Source organism: Xenopus laevis, chromosome 7L, assembly GCF_017654675.1.
Source record: "Xenopus laevis strain J_2021 chromosome 7L, Xenopus_laevis_v10.1, whole genome shotgun sequence".
Taxonomy (NCBI): Eukaryota; Metazoa; Chordata; class Amphibia; order Anura; family Pipidae; genus Xenopus; species Xenopus laevis.
Genome location: NC_054383.1, coordinates 52,780,724 through 52,805,628, shown reverse-complemented (window position 1 = coordinate 52,805,628; position 24,905 = coordinate 52,780,724). Strand labels below are relative to the sequence as shown.

The 24,905-nt window shown below is 37.4% G+C and overlaps 1 protein-coding gene across 1 annotated transcript; it reads right to left on the bottom strand.

The window, feature by feature from the left end:
- Window positions 1–14,541: 14,541 nt before the first annotated feature.
- On the bottom strand, window positions 14,542–22,957 carry LOC108695802 (UPF0728 protein C10orf53 homolog). Its single transcript, XM_041570012.1, has 3 exons — window positions 22,770–22,957; window positions 16,276–16,395; window positions 14,542–14,931 (listed from the first exon to the last, which is right to left on the bottom strand). The coding sequence occupies exons 1-3, from the start codon at window positions 22,864–22,866 to the stop codon at window positions 14,867–14,869; spliced, it is 282 nt and encodes a 93-aa protein (XP_041425946.1). The 5' UTR covers window positions 22,867–22,957; the 3' UTR covers window positions 14,542–14,866.
- Window positions 22,958–24,905: the final 1,948 nt, after the last annotated feature.

Below are 24,905 nucleotides of genomic sequence, written 5' to 3'. Positions count from 1 at the left end.
CTTTTTTCTAATTTTGGTTCTGTACATTAGCACAATGAATTTTAAATAAAACAACTCAGATTCAGTTGAACTGCAGACATTCAGCTTTAATTCAGTGGGTTGAACAAAAAGATTACATAAAAACACTTAACACAATCACTTCATTTCAGGGGCTCAAAAGTAATTGGACAAAATAAAAACTGAAAATAAAATTTTAATTTCTAATACTTGGTTGAAAACCCTTTTCTGGCAATGACAGCCTGAAGTCTTGAACTAATGGACATCACCAGATTCTGTGTTTCCTCCATTTTAATGCTCTGCCAGGCCATTACTGCAGCAGATTTCAGTTGTCTGTTTGTGGGCCTTTCCGTCCAAAGTTTAGTCTTCAACAAGTGAAATGCATGCTCAATTGGGTTCAGATCAGGTGAGTGACTTGGCCATTCAAGAATATCCCACTTCTTTGCTTTAATAAACTCCTGGGTTGGTTAGGCTGTATGTTTTGGGTCCATCTGTATTATGAAACGCCTCCCAATCAATTTGACTGCATTTAGCTGGATTTGAGCAGACAGTACTGTATGTCTGTCCTCTGTCACATCATCGATTAACACTAGTGTCCAAGTGCCACTGGCAGCCATGCACGCCCAAGCCATCACACTGCCTCCTCCATGTTTTATAGATGATGTGGTATGCTTTGGATCATGAGCTGTTCCACACCTTCTCCATACTTTTTTCTTGCCATCATTCTGGTAGAGGTTGATCTTGGTTTCATCTGTCCAAAGAATATTTTTCCAGAACTGTGCTGGCTTTTTTTAGATTTTTTTAGCGAAGTCCAATCTAGCCTTTATATTCTTGATGCTTATGAGTGGATTGCTCCTTGCAGTGCACCCTCTGTATTTACTTTCATGCAGTTTGCCCTTTATGGTAGACTTGGATATTGATATGCCTACCTCCTGGAGAGTGTTGTTCACTTGTCTGGCTGATGTGATTGGGTTTCTCTTCACCATGGAAATGATTCTGCGATCATCCACCACTGTTGTCTTCCATCGTTGTCCAATTCTTTTTGTGTTGCCAAGTTCACCAATGCTTTCTTTCTTTCTCATGATGTACCAAACTGTACATTTTGGCACTTCTAATATTGTAGCAGTTTTATTTTCTCAGTGTCAGTATCCTGGCCAGGATTTTATACTTTAGTAATATTATGGCTACTTTACTTTCCTTTCTCTATTCAAGATTCATGAGTCTAGAAACTCTTAGTGCATATTTAATGACTTTAATGTTTGTATAGCTCCCCCTCTGTGTGTAATATTATATGGGTCCGTTTCATTTGTGGATGTCATGTATATCTGTGACCATGAATTGAGCTCCTTTTAAAGTAATTGGATTCATATTTGTACAGTATTTTTTGCCACTTTGTCGCTCTCCTTGTGGGTAATAATTTATTGCTATATATATTTTATTGATTGTACTATGTGTATATTTTGGTATATATCAATAAATTGATTAATTAATTTTAAAAAATATCTATTTTTATAATTAATTAAGAGAGTAAGGGCATAAGGGGATGTCTACAGAATGCAGAAATTATTAAAAATGCACTAAACATATTGAAATACAATGGACAACAATGTTTTAATATAACATATGTCAGATGTACTGAAGCTGAAAAGGATTACAAATAAAAAACAAAGGTACCAAAAAATTCTAAAAATCTCCTTAGAATATGCTAAATACATTTTGAATTTTTTTTGCTTGTATTGCATTTGCTTCTGCATCAGATATAGTATTTCATATATCCACAGCAAGGAATTTAGCAGTAGTCACAGTTGCTCCTTTCTTTTTTTTAAAACAGGAATTGAAGTTTGCAGGTCTGTTTCCCAAGACTTTTTTTTATAGTCATGTAGGTTTGGGTATTTGTGTTCCAGTAGGATGTTAAACATTAAAGAGAGAGTCCATGTCTTATTTGTATATTTATGGCACTATATGTTTCAAAGCTGGTTAGTGGTTTACACACAGTATTTCATCTTGATATAGTTGTCAGTCTTTATTTGAGGCAGTAATACACAAAGTAAAATGAAGGTTTTGCATACAGTTTACATATCATTTGTGCATTCACATTAAGCAAGCATAGATTTCACCATAGTATCTGGGAATTAAAACATATTGATTATTAAGTAAATAACAAGAACTAGAACTATGACTGCTCTCAACTTGCAGAGTTCATAAGCAAGCCTATGTGCTCATATCCAGATCCAGTGTATTTACTTTTATTATTTTAAGTTGGGTCCTGATACTGCTTGTACCTGAATGTATTAATGCAAGATTACTGGCTAGTTATGTTATGGGTTTATTTTGCTTTTCAATGTAGTCTTTTCATGGGTACCAGGCTCTTCTGTTGCCACTGGAACCAGATAAGTACAGTGGTAGGGCCTCCGATTTATCCATGTTTATATTGTAATTTGAGTAGGTGCTGTAGTTATTTAGTTCAGTGATAATGTTGAGAGATACCACTGGGTTGGTTACCATTAGCAACAGCAAACAGCTGTTTTGTATTCCATATTGCCTATTTTAATGCCCAACATGTTTATGTTGTTGTGGATGGCAACCAGGAGGTATACCATCCAAATCACTTATAACAGTGGGGACAAAGGGCAGCCCCAACGTATTCCATTCCTAATGTCGAATGGAATTGATAGTAGTCCATTAAAGGGGTTGTTCACCTTCATATAACATTCAAAAATGTAACAGTTCATGTAAAAATAATAAGCTTTGCCATATAAATATTTAACAAAAAATGTGCAGTTGATGAGATATTCACCTCAGATGGATCCCTTTGCAGATGGGGCCTTTTCATCATGGGCCCCCTGTTGGGGGGGTCGCCGACCCACCAAAACGCTACAGTGACTGTTGTACTTCCTTATTTTACATCATACACACTCCTGGCAGAAGCAGGAAGTGCACACATGCAGCAGTTTCTGAAGCTTAACTCTGATTGGCTGATTCTCCTGTCAGTCTGCTTCTGATCTCTAGTCAGTGTGGTTAATTTGCATACACACTGCTCTGTAGGGCGGGGCTGGGCCAGCGTGTGAGGAGAGGAAAAGTCTTCTGGTGGGACTTGGGGTGGCAGCATGTATGCACAGAGACGTTTCTTATGTGAATGGGCTGACTTAAAGGAGGTGAATGTTTAGCTGTTTGTGTGTATTGGGAGGACAGTGTGTCATTTTTACAGGGGGAAGAGGAGGGTTTCGGGGGGCACAGGCTTGTGTGGGGTTGAAGGAGGGAGGAGGGAGCTGCTGTGTAAAGGGACAAGTGATCTGTGACTGGTCCACATGGAGGGAGAAGGGGTAAATGGAGTGTCTGTGTGTGAGAGAAGGTAAAGTCAGTGCTGGGTGGAAGGTCTGACACTTGTGGGGACATGTGAGGAGGGAGAACTCTCCCTTATGTACCCCCACTGTAGTGTCTATTATACAATCTTATAGTTGTGACCCAATGTGGATGTAACTGCCTTTTATGGCCATTTCACTAAACAGTCAAACTCAAACACCTTCCTGCTCATACGGATGTCTGCAACTGCACAGCTGATGTGTGTACGTAAATTAAAAGTGTATCGTGTTATGTGTAGCAAACCCATTTAACAGTGCAACAGATTCATCTCATGGATTCCCTATATCATTATGTCATCCTAGTTTAGGTGTCAAGAAAATCTTTAATTACTCTTCTATATAATTCAACCCATAAAACTATGTGAATTTTGAGTAGTGAATGCTATTGTGGTACTCATATGCCCCAAATGGCTAAAGATTACTTAGCACATTAATATATACGTGTAGATCAACCCCACAAAATTGTACAAAAAAAGCAAAAACTCCAAAAAATTAACATTTGTGAAAAAAATATAGAAATGTCTACTAAGTCCCAATATCATACATGGTGTGCAGTTCCACTATAACTATCTGGGAGTTGGCTTCCACTCATCTACTTCCATCCACAACGAGTGTTAGTTAGAGGTATATGAAAAAACAAGTGCACAATCGCCCGTGGGTTTACACCGCTGCAAAAAAAATCAGCAAAATAGTTGGAGAAGGTGCATTCAAGTCCCTAAAGTTTTCTTAGATGTTAATAACATACACCTCCGTAGGTTTAATTACCACTTAGGATAAGGTCAAATAGTCACTTCATATTTTTCAAAAGTTCTCCGTATGCGAGCTATATAGTGAAGTGATCAAAATGCAAAGTTTTGCACACTTTATACTGTAAATGTTCTCCATATGTAAATTATGCAGTAAAATGATCAGGGTGCAAAGCATTTCCAAACAGACCGTGGAGAATACAGTTAAGCTCTGCAGCGATCTTAAAACTCACACAATTGTATGGTGCTCTCCTCCACCGGAATCAGATGTTGTAGAGAAGTAAATCCACCCTCCCCAGACCATTAAGGTGTACAGAGCCATGCTGCGAGGTATAGGAATGTGTACCGCATCGGTCTAACAACTTCATTTGGGTGCGCGGAGCAATGCAGGAGTGAGCATGTGTAGAGACAACCGGCTCAGTATCAGTATCGCAATCTTTAGCCATTTGGGGCATATGAGTACCACAATAGCATTCACTACTCAAAATTCACATAATTTTATGAGTTGAAATATATAGAAGAGTAATTAAAGATTTTCTTGACACCTAAACTAGGGTGACATAATGATATAGGGAATCCATGAGATGAATCTGTTGCACTGTTAACTGGGTTTGCTACACATAACACGATACACTTTTAATTTACGTACACACATCAGCTGTGCAGTTGCAGACATCCGTATGAGCAGTAAGGTGTTTGAGTTTGTCTGCTTAGTTAAATGGCCATAAAAGGCAGTTACATCCACATTGGGTCACAACTATAAGATTGTATAATAGACACACTACAGTGGGGTACATAAGGGGTTTTGCGACCCCTCATGTACGGTATTTGTACGGCATTGATGTAGTTATCTAGTGAACATATGCAGGGATTTGAAGCTACACATTGGGAGGTAGTAGTTCTTTATTTTTTATTTGAAGTACTAATAAACACATATGATGGACAGAACTCCAGAGCAGGCTTGTCAACTATGCTCAATTGTTAGATGTCTTTGTAACAATGTTTAACACTGTGATAACAAAGTGATAAGTGTTAGCAAAGTGATATATTGAAACATTGTTATAGAAGATTGTGATTTTAGCAATAGCAATAGAAGAGCTACATTGTACCCATAAAACCACAATTTCTCCAACACAGAGGAGAGGTGCCTGGAAAAATACGACTTAATTTCACCGGGGTGTCATACCAGAAAAACATAGATTTATAAATACTCTCTTTCTGTCGAACACATGTAACGCTTTTTTTTAGCATTCTCCCAGATCTCCCTTCATTCTTCCATTGGGAGAGAAGTCGAAGTGATTTCCTCCCATTTTACCATATAGGAATGTCTGGGAAATGGAATTTCCGGTAAAGTTTTTATAATGCTATAAACCGTGGAGATCAAGGCTTTTTGAGGGAGGCCTCTAACACAGAGTTTTTCAAATGGTGTAAGAGGAAGAATATTGGGGTCCCTGATAAGAAAAATTCGGGCAAAGTGGGAAATTTGCAAATATTCAAAAAAACATTTAGGGAGGACATGGAACTTATTTAGTACCTCAGTAAAAGTCCATTGTTTGAACGTCAGTGGTTTTATGGGTACATTTCAACACATCTTGTGGGAGTGTCCCGTAATAACAGCGTTATGGAAAGGGGTGGAAGATATGCTCTCACGGATACTGCATAGGGATATTCACTTAGACATCTATACTACGTTGGTGGGTAAACCTATACCTGATAATTCTGCTTCTGAACAGAGGCTTACAAATTACATTCTTACTGCGACCAGACTAGCACTTACGTCACAATGGAAAGGTGTACTTTCCCCTGCACTATCTGATGTTATTCGGAGAGTTAAAGATATGAGGGACATGGAGTACATGACCGCTAATATTCGGGGACGCAGGGATAATTGGGAGAAAATATGGGCTGACTGGAACGTCTATATGACCTCCATTCAACAAGCTGGGAATGCTTCTCTCATATAGAGGCTCGGGTTCTCATTTTGTGTACAATTTGGATAAACTAGGATGGACTGCTTTGATTTTCCTCCCAAGGATAACTTTCTAATTTTTTTCTTTTGCTATCTTCCTTTTTTTTTTTCTTTTCTTTCTTTCTTTTATTTCTTTTTCTTCTTTCTTCTTTTCTTGTTTTTTAAGTTGTGCATGGGTTGAGTACGAATACTGTGCTATGGTCTTCGGTTGAACATTGTAGCAGTTCTCAGTGAAATTTACATTAATGGGCCTTAATTGTGCTATTCTGTCAGTTTGTATATCTTGTAATTGCTTATGCTGAACTGTATTGCTTATTACTAGATGTTAAAGTGCTACATATGCCATAATGTTCATATTTTCTTGTACTTTGTCTATGTAACAACAAATGAATAAAAAACTTTGTTACAAAAAAAAAAAAGAAGAGCTACATTGCTTAAACTTAGAGATTATAAACAGAAGCTACATATGTGCTATGCATTTTTTTTATAAAACTACCTGTATGTTATTAATGAAATTTAATTAGCAGTTGTGTTCTGGTGATGTTGTCAATACGTCATATCCTATATGTCTGGTTTCCCGCCAACTCTTGTATTTATGGCATTCTCACAAACAATTTGTCACTTTGAGAAAGGCCTCGGAGGAGGCCGAAACGTTAGGCTTACATCTTTGCAATAAAACTTTTTTATTTTTTACCTAATACCTGTGAGTGCGGATCTTTTCTGTTGGTTGTATATCGAAAAATTTGGATACTGCACCCAGGCATTCTATATTATTTATCGTGAGTGCTGGCTTTTTCGTGGACTATATAAATATATATATATATATATATATATATATATATATATATATATATATATTTGTTTGATTAGAGAATTAGAAAGGACTTTGCAGTGGTATTTTTTTCTTTTCATATATAGTAAGGGATTTCTGATAATTGTGCAAATATAAGGATACAAAGTAATAATATTAAAAGGCAATAGCAAAAGAACTGCCTGTTGGACAATAGTGAATTTTGCGTGTTTGTCAGATTTAATAGACCGATAATGCCCTGTGTGCATCAATGATTGTCCAAGGGGAACTACCTTTGCTTGTACCAGAGAATACCACTTATATGCACACAATGCTGCTAGTACTTAAACTGACCCATTTTCTGTAAGAAATCAGTCCCCATAGCCTGTGATATTGTTTTCCTTTTAATAAAATTGCTATTTAATCTCATTTACGACACACAATACCAGCTAAAGGGATTTTTTTATGGTGTTAAAAAGTAGGGTACAATTACATATAACATATCGGCCAAAAGCAGAATTCCCAGAAAACTGGCACACATTGGGGATTTGATGTGGTACAGGTATGGAACCTATTATCCAGAGTGCTCAGGACCTGGGGTTTTCCAGATAGTGGATCCAGAATTTGGATATTTATACCTTAAATCGACTAGAAAATGAGGTAAACATTAAATAAACCCAAGTACACACTACTGTTTTATTACTACAGAGAAAAAGGAAATCATTTTTAAAAATTTGTATAGAATGGAGACAGTCTTTCTGTGATTCAGATCTTTCTGGATAATGGATTTCTGGATTATTTATCCCGTACCTGTAGTTAACGTTTACTATGGGCAAGATATCTCATGAAAATGCTTACTCGTTGCCAAAACATCACAATGGTGATCCAGTTTAATATCAGGAAAAGAAGGCAATGTTACTGGGATTCATTTGGATTGCTGCATAATGTTTTTTAGGCAAGTGGAGGCATGTTTGGCAGACTTGTCACCAGTGGCAGGATAGATTTACCACAGGCAACAAATCTCTGTGTGTTTGGGCTATACTATAATATATAGCAAACCAAAAGTATGACGTATCAGATTGTCTAATTAGAGAAAATTCACTCTTATGGATCATACACAGGAGTATTATTTTATGCATTTGATGTGCAGTTTTGAGAGTTTCAAGATGCCACATGCTGCATTTTCTTTCCAATACTGACACAGACACACGTAAGCTCTGAATGCAGGTGGAATGCAACATTCTGTGTTTGGCGCTTACATGGGCCTGTGTCACTACAGGGGCCATTTTAAAGAGTTGTGTGTGTTTCTTCCTGTGCTCCACTGGCTGAACGCACTGGATTTAATTATCTACAGATCATCAAGTTATTCTACTAATAATAATAATAATAATAATATAAATGCAAGTTATACACTAAATGGCAGTGTGTTGGGAGTTTCCTTAAATGAGAAGGATCTAGGGGTCTTTGTAGATAACACGTTGTCTAATTCTGGGCAGTGTCATTCTGTGGCTACTAAAGTAAATAAAGTTCTGTCTTGCATAAAAAAGGGCATTAACTCAAGGGATGAAAACATAATTATGCCTCTTTATAGGTCCCTGGTAAGGCCTCATCTGGAGTATGCAGTGCAGTTTTGGACTCCAGTCCTTAAGAGGGATATAAATGAGCTGGAGAGAATGCAGAGATGTGCAACTAAATTGGTTAGAGGGATGGAAGACTTAAATTATGAGGGTAGACTGTCAAGGTTGGGGTTGTTTTCTCTGGAAAAAAGGCACTTGCGAGGGGACATGATTACACTTTACAAGTACATTAGAGGACATTATAGACAAATAGCAGGGGACCTTTTTACCCATAAAGTGGATCACCGTACCAGAGGCCACCCCTTCAGACTAGAAGAAAAGAACTTTCATTTGAAGAAACCTAGGGGTTCTTCACAGTCAGGACAGTGAGGTTGTGGAATGCACTGCGGGTGATGTTGTGATGGCTGATTCAGTTAATGCCTTTACGAATGGCTTGGATGATTTTTTGGACAGACATAATATCAAAGGCTATTGTGATACTAAGCTCTATAGTTAGTATAGGTATGGGTATATAGACTTTTATTAAAAGTAGGGAGGGGTGTGTGTATGGATGCTGGGTTTTCATTTGGAAGGGTTGAACTTGATGGACTTTGTCTTTTTTCAACCCAATTTAACTATGTAACTATGTACTATAACCTCCAACCTGCTATGTATAGCATGTGGGCAAGGAGAAAAGTGTCTTGTAAGTAAATCAGACTGAAAAACCCCAATAAGCATGCACATCCACATGCATCTGATCCACTTGCTGTTTTGAGTACCCTCTGACAGGATAAAATGTGCACACATGTATTTCGCCATTACATATACTGGCCTTGTACACTATATACCAAGGTTACTGTGTAATGATAGGTACTACACCACCATTCTCATTCTTCCTCCCCTGTTCTAGTCTGGTGCATTTGCAGTAGATACATTGCAGGAGCATTAAGTACTGTGCATGCAAACAACATGGTAGATCACTTCTGTGTTTTGCATTTGCATCCTTCTCTTCTCTGTATATGCTGGCAGGCAAGGGCTCTATCTGCCAAGAACGTACTAGGAACATTATTGACCAGATTTGCATGTATGAGTGAGTGGGGTTAAATGTATTAGTGGGACTACATGTATGAGTGAGATTATGCATATGAATGAGTGTGATTATGCATGTGAGTGGGGTTACATGTATGAATTGGATTATACATATGAGTGAGTGGGATTATGCATATGTATGTGTGGGATTACATGTATGAGTGGGATTATACATACAAGTGAGTGGGATTATGCATATATGAGTGGGTTTACATGTATGGGTGGTATTATACATATGAGTGAGTGGGATTACATGTATGAGTGGGATTATGCATATGAGTGAGTGGGATTACATGTATGAGTGGGATTATGCATATGTGCGAGTGGGATAGTGCATATGCGTAACAGGGATTACATGTATGAGTGGGATTATGCATATGTATGTAAATGCATATGTGTGAGTGGGATTATGCATATGAGTGAGTGGGATTACATGTATGAGTAGGATTATGCATATGCGTTAGTGGGATAACATGTATGAGTGGGATTATGCATATGTGCGAGTGTGATAGTGCATATGCGTAACAGGGATTACATGTATGAGTGGGATTATGCATATGTATGTATATGCATATGTGTGAGTGGTATTATGTATATGAGTGAGTGGGATTACATGTATGAGTGGGATTATACATGAGTGAGTGGGATTATATGTATGAGTGGGATTATGTATATAAATGAGTGGGATTACATGTGTGAGTGGGATTATGCATATGCATGAGTGGGATATCATGCATGAGTGGGATTATGCATATGAGTGAGTGGGATTACATGTATAAATGGGATTACGCATATGTAGGTGTGGGATTACATGTATGAGTGGGATTATGCATATGAGTGAGTGGTATTATGCATATGTAGGCGTGGGATTACATGTATGAGTGGGATTATGCATATGAGTGAGTGGGATTATGCATATGTATGTGTGTGATTACATATATGAGTGGGATTATGCATATGAGTGAGTGGGATTACATGTATGAGTGGGATTATGCATATGTATGAGTGGGATTACATGAAGGAGTGAGTAGGATTACACATACTTGCTAATAAAGTTACATTACAAAATTTCTCAGCAAGGTCATCAAGCGTGGCTGGATATACAAATTGCATTCAGGAAAACACTACAGTGCAGGCTAATGGAGGAGAAAAATACAGAGACAATGATGCATTTTGTGTGGGAAATATGTTTATAGCAGGGGTCCCCAAACGCCGGGCCGCGGACACTCCCACACTGGGCCGCCAAGCCCAGTGCGCAAAAATGAGGCACGCACACGGGAGGCGGGCTGGCGGCAGCTTGTGATGCTGTATGTGATAATAACAGTTCCTGTTAAGCTCTCGGATCTGTCAATTCAGAAAATACCTGCATTTTTTGAGTCAAAGAGTTGTGCATAGAGGTAAAAATTGAGCATGTGATAGGTGTTAAGTGCAAAAAACAGTACCTTTTTGCCCGTTGTACTTCATCACCAGCACAATAAATAAGGCCTTACACATCTGATGAGCACATCTTATTCATTACAAAGAGAACTTGTTTCAATGCTGCAAAGAAAACATGCATGATTGAAGAAAATATGTCATGCAGAGGAGCAGGTACCAATACTGGCCTAGCCACACACCCTCAATATACTTTCAAACAAAAACAGAACACCAGTACCTTATTGTGCTTCAAACGCTCAGTGATCACTGAGGCAGGGCCATTTGGGTCCCGCAACGTTTGATCAGGTGTGCAGTGTCTGAAGCACCTTGCAATAAAAGTTGGGAATACCCCGTTTGAAGCACGAAAAGGTACTAGTGTTCTATTTTTGTTTGAAAGAAAATATGCATGCCATTTTCTTCTATTTGCCCATTTGTTACAAAGCAAATAAAAGGTCTGTTTTGTTTTCAATAGCACAGCAATATCCTTGTTGGATAAATTATCCTTGTTGATAAAAAAAATAAGCACTGACATTTCTAACACATGACATCTCTTACACTAATTTCATTACATTGAGGAATTTACACATTATATTATAATACATATTTCCAGTTGTTTCATGGTGCCTTTAAAGTCTGTCATTTTCTACCAACTGAAAGCGCTGCTGTACATTGTTAAAATATTCTTTTTATGTGGGTTATACTTTAATAATTAATTTGGCATAAAGTTACATTTTACTGACATCTACCATATAAATAAGTCAAACTAAAGAATGAGTATTATTTTTGACCATGACATGCATGTTTAACAGCACTGAAATAACTTCTCTTTGTTATAATTAAATTCCATAGGCTTCACTTATTAAGTGGAGGAAGGAGTAAACTGCAAAAAACATGTAAAAAACAAGACTTGTTTTTTGCACTTTGCACATTCCAGATTACAGACTTCTGCCTAAATTCACAACTCTTTCCACTTGTAAAATTGAGTTCATTCAAGGTTTTCAAGTAATACATAAAAATATTTGCATACATGGGTGCCATATTGACCCCAATGTGCAGCCTTGTAATTGCAGATAAAATGTATCTTGGAATTGGAAACAGTTTTCGGTAATTACTATCTCAAATACAAATTACAGTATAAAAATAAACACCAGCCGGCCACGCTGAAGGAGTAAGGAGCACTGGCGAGAGCTCCTTACAGTACCCCCTTCTCCATGGGGGGCCTCGGAACCACCAAGACTAGGTTTTGAGGGAATTGCTTGCGGAACCTCCATATATGAAGTGGAGCATGCATGTCTGAATGTTTAATCCAGGAGCATTCCTCCAGCCCAAAACCTCTCCATTCGACCAGGTATTTAAGGGAACCTCTGGAAAAGCGAGAGTCCAAGATCTTCTCCAATTAATACTCTTGAAGACCATCTACAATTATGGGAGGAGAAGAAGAATGACTGAACATTGCAGGTTTGTGGAGGGACACATGAAACACGTTCTGAATCCACATTTCTGACGGTAATGGAAGCCGAACTGCCACCGGATTGATAAGTTCAATTATAGCAAAAGGGCCAATGAATTTGGGGCCCAACTTAGGCTATGGAATTTTGAAGGTGACTGTTCTTGGTAGAAAGCCAAACTTTGTTCCCAAGAGAGTACTGAGGAGAAGAAGAATGTTTTTTATCGGCATAAGATTTTTGAAAAACAGAACTCTTCTCCAGAAACCCCTTGACAAAGGCATTTGTGCTGAAACGTTGGGGTCATTCTCATTTGTGGCAAGTATATTCGCTCCTTGTTGCTTCTTTTTTGCCTCACACAAACCTCTGGGTGGTATGTATATCATTGCTATGTATACTGAATTTTTGTGAACATTATTGTAAACTGCCAAATAGTTTATTTTAAATAGTAAAAGATTTTTTTGAAACCACCTGAGTTTGTGATTGAATTTTATTTTTGAGAGTGCAAACCTATTGTATGGTACTGGCCTTAGTAGCTTGCCAGATTGCGGACATGTGAGAAACTTGATCATTGGCCGCAGGTACATTGGTGAGGAATAAATCTTGAGGGAATGCCAAAGGATGTTGACCATATACACAAAAAAGGAGATCTCTCGGAAGAGGCATGTAGTGAATTGTTATGAGCAAATTCGGCCCAAGGTCAGCCCAGTTGTCTTGCCACAATGAGATATGGCATCTTAAAATTTTTTCTAGTGCTTTATTGACTCTTTGTGCGGCTCTGTTAGATTAAGGATGATAGGCTGAAGAAAATTGAAGTGAGATATTGAGGGATTTGCATAAGGATCTCCAAAAATTTTAAATGAACTGAGAACCTCTGTCCAAAACAATTTCAGCTGGAAATCCATGCAAATCACTTTTTGTTATGACCAAATAACTCAATTTTTATCTCATCAGTCCAAAGCACTTTGTTTCAAAATGACTGTGACTTGTCTAAATGAGCTTTGCATACAACAAGCGACTCTGTTTATGGCATGAGTGCAGAAAGGGCTTCTTTCTCATCTACCTGCCATACAGATCTTCTCTGTTCAAATTGCACTGAATTGTAGAACGATGTACATACACCATCTGCAGCAAGATGTTCTTGCAGGCCTTTGGAGGTGATCTTTGGGTTGTCTGTAACCAGAATCACAATCCACAGCATATGCAGCTCCTGTATTTTTCTTGGCCTGCCAGACCTGGGTTTTACAGCAACTGTGCCTGTGGCCTTCTGTTTCCTGATTACATTCCTTACAGTTGAAACTGACAGTTTAAACCTCTGAGATAGCTTTTTGTAGCCTTCCCCTAAACCATGATACTGAACAATCTTTGTTTTCAGATCTTTTGAGAGTTGCTTTGAGGATCCCATGTTGTCACTCTTCAGAGGAGAGTCAAACAGAAGCACAACTTGCAGTTAGCCACCTTAAATACCTTTTCTCATGATTGGACACACCTGCCTATGAAGTTCAAGGTTAACAAGCTAATCCAACCAATTTGGTGTTGCCAGTAATCAGTATTGAGCAGTTCATGCATTCAAACTAGCAAAATTACAAATTTGTTTTCAGTTCAGTTTTTCACATTTGATTTAATTTCATACAACTGAATACTGCTTCACTAAACATCTTGTTCAGAAAACACCCGAGTACCTCAGTTCCTGGGAAATGAAAGACATACCACTGTTATCTTGTTTGTTGAAATTGGAGTAAATTATTATGCAGGCTGAGAAGGGTTCTAAAACATTTTCCTATGACTGTATATCCTGTTTTCTACAAAAATAACTCTGAGAAAAGTGCTTTTCAGGGAGAAAAAACACCAATTTTAAATGTTAGAAAAAAAATTAAATGAACAATACCGTGGAAAGAATGATACAAAATGAAGTGAGCAATATGTAGACATACAAGGAAAAAATGCTAAAAAAAATAATACAGAAATCTCTGAGAGGAATGAATAAATATCTGTACTTGAGCCATTAATCCTCTGCATAACTTTTTATTCAGGGACTTTTCCCATGTAACCTACACCAGAGTAAATAAATTAGACCAAGAAATAACAATTTGTTTCGACTGTTTTCTATCAATGCCACAAATCTTAAGTATATGACAACTTACATAATGTAATACAGCAAATGGGGGATCAGTGAGGAATAAATTCTTTAATTTTTCAACTGTGTGTTTCTCCCCATTTTGCAGAACCAATAATAACTGTTAATTGATCAGTGGTTGCTATCAGTTTTCTCGACCAAGGCAAAGTTATATTACAGCATATTTTTTCTCTTCTTTGTTGAGTTCTGTGTAAGTTCTGGTGTCGATGTTCTAAGTTTTTAGGGCTAGAGAGATTCACTGCAGGGACCTTATGTGGGAATTATTATTATGCTATTGTAAACTGTAAAACAGCAAGTTGAAGCAGAACTGCATGACAGTTAAACTGTGATCAAACAAGCAATACGTGACAATTTCTTCATTAATAAGCATTTTGAACTGCCTTTCTGGCTTCTTCACAAAGCGGGTCTAGTTGCCCATCTCCACCTATAACCAAAAAACATACTGTCAAATATTTCATTCTTGTTAGATTTCAGTAGGATGCCATTCAGCATAGAAATCCTACATTACTAAGAAATTCTTAATAATTCTACTAAGGGCAAGGACAATATCTTATTCTCTATTAAAAGGGGTTTTTAAAGGCTAGTAAAATGTCAACTTTTCAGGGCATTGTAGAACCCTTTTGAGCTGGTGGCTATGGGGTTAATTTAACACAAGGGATTTCCTGCATGAATGTGTGCCATTGTGCCTGCTCTTTGCCTAGCCTGCTAATGTCCTAGACACTAGAATTACAGAGGAGCCTCAAACTTAAATACAATAATCTATATCCCATGTATTTGGTCAATTACTTTAATCTGGAACATACAGCACATGGCTTGCAATAATAACTAGAGTTCTGCTCAGAGTGTTTCTTCAAAGTACCCATATCCTTGGTATGGGGACAAGTGTACCACTGTGCAGGAAGCTTTGTGGATATTAAATTAACCATGTAGCCACTAACATTGGGGGAAGTTTTGCAATATCAAACTGCAAAAGTACTGTTTTTTTAATAACTTGCTGTGCTTTGCTGTTGTTGCTGACCTCAGCAACTCATTGAAATTCTGCTAAGGTGGAAGCAGTTCAGCAGAGACACTTGATAGGTCCTGTGCACACATGATAGAAAATGATGTGAGGTGCAAATTTCAACTAACACAAATACTCAAAATAGACCTGTCTGCACAAAAACCAAGGGGCTTATGTATTATAGAGGGGCATTTTCTATAATCAATAATGATCGTTAACATTTAAATGAATAACAGGTTCCTATTTAAATTTAAAAAAATAATAAAAAATGGTTATATGTTATTTCCCCTCAATATAGACGCCATATTAGGGATTGAAATGGGTTGGGCTAATAATATGGCATTTTTATATGAAACAATAAATGTTTTCTTTGAGTCTACACTTATTTTGAAAGTAAAGAAAAAGATGCAACATGAAGAATGAAAAAGAGCAAAAATGAAAAAATGTAAACCTCTCAACTGAATGTTGCATTTCACTTTGAATATAAACATGCCTGATCTAAGTATATAATTAGAACAAGCTGAATATTGCAGCCATATTATACAAATAAATAGTTAAGCTAAATGTTTGACCTCATAAAAACATTACAAAATTAAAATATAACATTATGTTCAGTTAGATGAAATTGACCATTAAACATTACACTTATTTGATGGCTATGTCCATTAGTGTATGGATAAAATGAATTGACCTAGACGAAAAAGCTTTCTGTTATGAGGGTATGTGTATCACATTTAGACAATAAAGGTAAATGAGTCTTTGTCTTACCAAAGTCCAGATCTTTAATGTTACACCGGAATACAAGTTCTCCATTGACAATCAGTTCTACTGTGTTCCAATCCAACATTTCTTCTAAAATAACTTGGTGCCCATTAGAAACCAACACAGCTGCAACAGAAACTATTCTAGTTCAATGCTTAAGTCACAATACTATAGGGCAGATTTATCAAGGGTCTAGGTGAATTTTCAATGAAAAAAATGCGAATTTCTAGCTATTTTTTGTGTACTTCGAATAGGGAATAGTCCAAATTCAATTTGCATTTGAAAAAAATTTGAATATCAAAATTTATCATGTACTGTCTCTTTAAAAATTGAACTTTGACCATTCGCCATCTAAAAATTGAACTTTGACCATTCGCCATCTAAAACCTGCCGTATTGCTGTTTTAGCCTATGGAGGACCTCCTAGAACCTATTTGGAGTCAGTTGGTGGAAAAACTTTGAATTGAATTCGATCAAATGCGTTATTCCTTCGATTCGTATGATTCGAATTTGCCCCAATATGGACCTATTCGACCAAAAAAAAACTTCCTTAATTTCGGGTGGTCATTTGAATTCGAATTTCGAAGTTTTTTCAATTCGAAATTCGACCCTTGATAAATATGTAGTAAAATAAATAAAAGCGCAAAGAGACAAAGGATCTTTTCTAAGTGCAGTATTTAGTTGTAGTTCAACATATCCCTGCATAAAAAGTTACACTCACAGGATAAAAAACTTTCAATATCGCATATAAATTTCTTATCTGTCCGTATGTGTCCAAATACTCAAAATAGACCTGTCTGCACAAAACAAGGGGCTTATGTATTATAGAGGGGCCCACAGTTTTGAGGCCCCCAAAATGTCTAGAGGTTGATTTTATTAATTTATTAAAATTGTATACAAATTAGGGCTCCATGGGGCCTCCTGGGTCTCCCTGCAGCTGCAGGGTCTGCTTCCTCTATAGTTACACCTCTGCCTGAATTGCATTACCCTAACACCGTGAAAGATTCTTGAGAGGCACTTACCTCTTGGAAATGCTGAGTTAGTCAACAATCAGCTGCCATGGAGGTGTGATTTCGAGTACTCCGCCCCCCTACCCATGGAGCTACAATTTGTTTTTATTTTATATTTGAACTATTATACATTATTTTTAACCATCTAGTGTCTTAGGAACTAGTTGTGCCCCTTTGGTCTTTAGTGTGCTCCAGAGCTCAAGTCCACAAATAGATGCAGTAGAAAATTGCTCAACCATAAATAGAATGCTAGATAGACCATTAGGTAATATTAAAAAATGTTTCATAGTATTGAAATTGAAACTGTGGAATTTATATATTACATATAAATGGTTTAAAAAAATAATAAAAGGCAAAAAGGGTGGTTCACCTTTATGGTAACCTTTATTATGATATAGAAGGGCCAATTCTAAGCAACTTTTCAATTCGTTTTCATTATTTATTTTTTATAGTTTCATAGTTATTTGCCTTTTTCTTCTGACTCTTTGCAGCTTTCAAATGGGCGTTGCTGACTCCCTTCTAAAAAACAAATGCTCTGTAATGCTACAAATGTATTGTTATTGTTACTTTTTATTACTGATCCTTCTATTCAGGCCCTCTTTTATTCATATTCCTTTCTCTTATTCAAATCAATGCATGGTTGCTTGGGTAATTTGGACCCTAGTTACCAGATTGCTTAAGATGCAAATTGAAAAACTGCTGAATAAAAAGCAAAATAATTTAAAAACCTTCAATTTAAAAAATGAAAACAAATTGCAAATTGTCTCAGAATATCACTCTCTACATGATACTAAAAGTTATCTCAACAGTGAACAACCCCTTTAACAACAGTACATTTTCATAACCCGGACTGCTTGTTCTGTGGATATATAATGCCTATATTTGCCAGCCAGGGCTATACTTAGATATGGTGCTGCCCTAGGCACTGCATGTCAACCGGCCCCCTTCCCAGTGTCTGTCAAGTGTACACGCCAGGAAGAGAGCCCCACTCAATTCCACTCAGTCATATAGGCTCGAAATTTTGCTTTGATGTCTCATATCTGTCACCTATATGAGTACATCTGACAGCATATTCTTTCAGGAAATAGCATATTATATGTACATTTGCAGTTAATTTAATCCTCTAACCACATGAGTTCAGTTTTGTTCAGCCATTTACTCTCTATCCTTGTCACCATCTGTGCTGGTAAAATATATAAAACTGTTGTTGTAGGATTATGATTTATTAATATTTTTATTATTAATGAAAGCTCTTAATGACTTAAAGAATTTAAATGAGTCTAAATGGGCATGTGCTTATTAAAATCTATTACTTTTTAACGAAATCTATGTTTGAAAACAGTAGGAACTTAATTAACATGAAATATATGTCATTCACAGCCTGTCAAAAAACACAAGGGGATATATATATATATATATATATATATATATATATATATATATACACATGCATTTTTTTTGCCTCTGTACGCCACATAGTTTGGTAAACCAATGCCTATTGGGCATCAAACTGTTTAGTGGATCCCTGGCATTCATATTTACGATGTTTTTTACCTGGTACCTAATGCAATGTGGGAGATAAGATGCTAGTAAGTGGAAGCTTTGAAGCTTTGAGGCACGTATTTTTTGTATTTTTACCCTGCAAAAAATGCAGTAAATGTGTTTATTATTCAGTAGCTGATGTGACTTCTGGGAAAATTGTTATGCATTTTGGGGTCTCTAAACGCCAGATACTTAGCACAATGGGCATCAAACTGTTCAATGGGCATCAAACTGGCATTCATATTAAGGATGTTTTTTCTTGGTACCTAATGCTGTGTGGGAGATACAAACTTGCAAAGTGAACTTTTTTGATGATTTTTCAGAATTTTCATACATTTCTATAGAAACCACAAAGAAAAGCTTTGATGTTTGGTAATTGGGAGAAGAAAAACATGGTTACCAATTTTCGATTAGATATTATGTGTACTTTTCAAAAATACATGGTTTCCTGGGGTAAACCTAATGTTTGAGGATTTTTTGGCTTTGGGGCACTCTGCAAATTTTTCAACTTGCCTCAGATGGCAGCGCCAGATAGGTTTCCAGGGACGGCAAAATGTCTCTCTTGGTACCTTTATGAGCCGAATTTCTAGTTTTTAACCAGAAATTTGGCTTTACTAGTGTGAGAGCGTTATTGCACTCTCCACGCTTGTGTTGCTGCCTCCCCCCCCTGAACAGGTAAGTTGGAGCGAAGGGGGGGGGGGCAGCATCGCATGAGCTGCCTCAGAAACAGGGCTGAGTACAGGGTTAAAATGGAGCCTGCATTTTTAACCAATAGTAGATGACAGGCAGAGTATAAGGGCTCTTACTCACTGGCGTTCTGACCTGCGCTCCCCTGCGTTCCGTTTTTTGGCATTCAGCCGCAGGGGAGCGCAGGAATAGACGCATGTCATTATTTCAAATGGGGCTGTACTCACTCAGGCGCGTGTAGGCGCCGAACGCAGGAAAAATGCAGGGGAGCGCAGGTCAGAACGCCAGTGAGTAAGAGCCCTAAAGAGCAGAGTGTGTTGAATTTCATCATCATTCTATTGAAAAAGCACACAGGTGTAAAGCATAGAGATCAGAAAGAAATATGAAATTTAATGAAATACTTCCCAGTTACATGTAGCAGCTCTGTAACTGGAAATTATACTTTAGTAGCAGCACAAGTTCAGTGTTTTTTGTACTCAAGGAGCATTTTGGTTGCTGCAATCCACTTAATAGAATTATGAAGTTTAATCATTTCTCCTTGGTTGGTCTTTCAAAACTATAACTTTATTGTTCCTGTTCAATACCTGCCTAATATGTCTACCACAGATAGTGACTGCCACCACAGAAACAATGTGCAGGGACTCTTTCTGTGAAGACTGCTGTGGCAATCAGTGTTCTCTGTGCTGCTGCACTTATTGCAAAGTAAATTTACATACTGACACTGAATGCTTTTTTATGTTAAGTAGGAGGCTACGGCAGACCTCCCAAAATTTCAAAAATGGAAAGAGGGGTAAAAAGATCTGCCTCAAGCAGCGCCGTGAATTTTTTTGACCATGCTTATTTTATGGCCATACCCCTAAATATGACTTCAGTTTTAAAAAATTTGGAAGGTTATGGAATGTTTGAACACATTTCTGTCAGTTTTAGGGCAATGTTTTACGTGTTATGACAGTTTTGATAATGAAGGTGAATTTCCCTTTAAGCTGTGAATCTCAGTGGTCCCAAGAGCTTTGCTTATCTTAAATTGTTACAAATATATCAAAGTGCAGTTGCTGAGTGTTGCTGGGCTCTCTGACAAGAGTCTCTTATTTATTTACATTTCAGAAGCTTTGTATGTTTTTCTGGCAACAATCCGGAACTGAGGGCTGAGCAGTCAAAATCAGGACAGTCCTCCCAATGGGAGGAATGAACTACGGTATATTAAATAGTCCATATGACAGAAATTAAAGCAATGTAACATTTACATTGCAGATATATCTTGAAATGTAAAATTTTAGTTTAAAATTACCAAAGATAAAAGTGCTACATTGCTAAGAGGTGCACAATTGTGTCCCTTAGGGCCCATGCATGGAGCACTTGCTGCACTTGCTGCACTTTGTATCCTGCTTTGGTTTAAACTGTGATGTAGCAATGCATATTACAAAAACAACTAAATGGGTGCCAAATGTCATCTGACCTTTTCAGTGACCTTTACAAATTTTGGTAATTACTTGACATATAAGCTGCATAAGAGAGAAGGAAAGGGTTAATCACTGGGGGGGGGGGTGCAGATTGATATGCACACCCCCACTGATTATAATGGCATGCCTCCAACTGTGGGCCAGTGCACTTCTGCTAAAAAAACACACTGTCCAATACTATTCTAGTTATTGCTGCTTTGCATTATCATGCCTGTTCCATGGATCATTTGTGGCTGCTCTGGGCTGTGCACATTTACAGTACAGTAAAACCCAGGGCCTAGTCCACAGCCCAGGACTGCAGCAAAGATACCTGGGAATAGAAACAAAATGGCAGCTTGGCACTCATAGCAATAGCACCCCTATTACAATCAATAATTGGGGGTTGCCTTATAAATCGGCATCCTCTAATGATTATCTTTCTTTATGTTTTAAAGGGGTTGTTTACCTTCAAATTTACTTTAAGTATTAATGTAGAGAGTGATATTCTGAGACAATTTGCAACTGGTTTTAATTTTTTGTGGTGAGTTATTTAGCTTTTTAGTCAACAACTCTCCAGTTTGCAATTTCAGCATACTTTCCAACTGTCCCTTTTTCGGAGGGACAGTCCCTCTTTTGACAGCTCAACCCGCAGTCCCTCATTTGTACTGGAAAGTCCCTATTTTCTCTGCACTGAACAGCCAGAAAAAGAAACAAGGTTTCTAACTTAATTGGCTTTTAGCAGAGAGCACAGTTAACAGGTGCAAACAAGAGACTTTGAAAGAATTTTGAGACACAAAAACACAGTTTAGATAAGGAGAAATATTTTAAAAATTTTGATAACCTGCCAAATTTTGTAAAATGAACATGGTAATTTGGGGTGTGGCCACATCAATTGGCGTGGTCAAAAATGTGCTTAGCTACGTGTGAAAATTTTTTATGTCTCTCTTTTTACTGTCAAAGGGGCCCATTTACTTCGAATTTTGAATGTTTTTTTAGGCTACTTCGACCATCAAATGGGCTACTTCGACCTTCGACTACGACTGTGAATCGAACGATTCAAACTAAAAATCGTTCGACTATTCGACCATTCGATAGTTGAAGTACTGTCTCTTTAAAAATATAAAAACTTCGACCCCCTAGTTCGCCACCTAAAAGCTACTGAAGTCAATGTTAGCCTATGGGGAAGGTCCCCATAGGCTTAGCTATCTTTTTTTTGGTCGAACAAAAATCGTTCGATCGTTCGATTCGAAGGATTTAATCGTAATTGCGGTAAATCCTTCGACTTCGATATTCGAAGTCAAAGGATTTCAATTCGGCAGTCGAATATCGAGGGTTAATTAACCCTCTATATTCAACATTAAGTAAATTTGCCCCAAAATGTTGGGAGGTATGATTTCAGCAGTCTAGTTGCTAGGACCCAAATTACTCTTGCAACCATGCACTGATTTGAATGAGAGACTGGAATATGAATAATGATAATAATTAAACGTGCATCCTGTTTATTTTTTAGATGGAATCAGTAAACCTCATTTGAAAGCTGGAAAGAGTCAGAGGAAGAAGGCAAATAATTCAAAAACTATAAAAAATAAATAATGAAGACCAATTGAAAAGTTGCTTACAATTAGCCATTCTATAACATACTAAAAGTTAACTTAAAGGTGAACATCCCTTTAATATCTGATATACTATATAATTGAGTAAATAATAAGAAACAATACGATTTTTATAACACCACTGCCTCAGGTATACAAAGTTTACACAGGGGACTTTTTCAGTTCCACAAGCATGAACATTTTTGATTTAATGTCGGCCTGTGGCCTCACCTCGCAGACCCTGAAGCCTGGAAACGCGATGATCCACTAATCCAGAGCTGGACGAATACGGTCCAAACCGGAGCGTTACCAGCGCCTTCTCCGGCATGACACTGCTCCAAAGGCTTAAACACTGCCCTAGCAACCAAGCGCGTCCTTATGATCGAGAAAGCTACAGCTGAACCAATAGCACTCTTAGAATACTTCCCACCATGCCCGGAGAGCAGAGCAGGAAAAGCTTTCAGGCTCTGAAGGAAGTTAAACAGGGCTGATTATCGATTGGTTTTCTTACTGCTGTGTCTCGGAGTAATACATCATGCTGTATAAAAACTGGGGTTTTTAATACGTCTATTTCAACATATATAACTACTTAGAGAAATTCCTAAGAAATGCTATTTTTACATTTTGTGAATCAAAGTAGAGGAACAATGCTGATTATAACGTGTTTTACTTGGCGCTGGAAATTGCCCAAAGAGTAATGTATGGCAGTGTTTCCTGCAGAGATTTATCAATTTGTTTTTTTTTCTCACAGAATGGTGCTCTCGGAAAATGGAATGTTATTGGCTTACTATTGGCTTATCTTTTTATGTTTTCACGTTTCTGTTTACTCATACTCAAGATTTGTCAGTAGAAAAAATGCTAGACAAAATGATTTGAGATTTTCACAAGCTAATATGGTAAGAGGTAAAAAAAAAATCAATAAACTTTAGAATTATCTACTGTGTTAAACAGGTGGCTCTCAATTGAGATACATGCTTATATAAACTCCAGTGGTTTGAATCTTGACAGTTTTCTGTTTTTGAAGAAAACACAACTCTAAAAGCACATATTAAAAAAAAAAAAAAATCTATCTTTGTGCAAATACCATTTGTTATTTAGTCGAATTTTGAATGTTTTTTTAGGCTACTTCGACCATCAAATGGGCTACTTCGACCTTCGACTACGACTGTGAATCGAACGATTCAAACTAAAAATCGTTCGACCATTCGATAGTTGAAGTACTGTCTCTTTAAAAATATAAAAACTTCGACCCCCTAGTTCGCCACCTAAAAGCTACTGAAGTCAATGTTAGCCTATGGGGAAGGTCCCCATAGGCTTAGCTATCTTTTTTTTGGTCGAACAAAAATCGTTCGATCGTTCGATTCGAAGGATTTAATCGTAATTGCGGTAAATCCTTCGACTTCGATATTCGAAGTCAAAGGATTTCAATTCGGCAGTCGAATATCGAGGGTTAATTAACCCTCTATATTCAACATTAAGTAAATTTGCCCCAAAATGTTGGGAGGTATGATTTCAGCAGTCTAGTTGCTAGGACCCAAATTACTCTTGCAACCATGCACTCATTTGAATGAGAGACTGGAATATGAATAATGATAATAATTAAACGTGCATCCTGTTTATTTTTTAGATGGAATCAGTAAACCTCATTTGAAAGATGGAAAGAGTCAGAGGAAGAAGGCAAATAATTCAAAAACTATAAAAAATAAATAATGAAGACCAATTGAAAAGTTGCTTACAATTAGCCATTCTATAACATACTAAAAGTTAACTTAAAGGTGAACATCCCTTTAATATCTGATATACTATATAATTGAGTAAATAATAAGAAACAATACGATTTTTATAACACCACTGCCTCAGGTATACAAAGTTTACACAGGGGACTTTTTCAGTTCCACAAGCATGAACATTTTTGATTTAATGTCGGCCTGTGGCCTCACCTCGCAGACCCTGAAGCCTGGAAACGCGATGATCCACTAATCCAGAGCTGGACGAATACGGTCCAAACCGGAGCGTTACCAGCGCCTTCTCCGGCATGACACTGCTCCAAAGGCTTAAACACTGCCCTAGCAACCAAGCGCGTCCTTATGATCGAGAAAGCTACAGCTGAACCAATAGCACTCTTAGAATACTTCCCACCATGCCCGGAGAGCAGAGCAGGAAAAGCTTTCAGGCTCTGAAGGAAGTTAAACAGGGCTGATTATCGATTGGTTTTCGTACTGCTGTGTCTCGGAGTAATACATCATGCTGTATAAAAACTGGGGTTTTTAATACGTCTATTTCAACATATATAACTACTTAGAGAAATTCCTAAGAAATGCTATTTTTACATTTTGTGAATCAAAGTAGAGGAACAATGCTGATTAT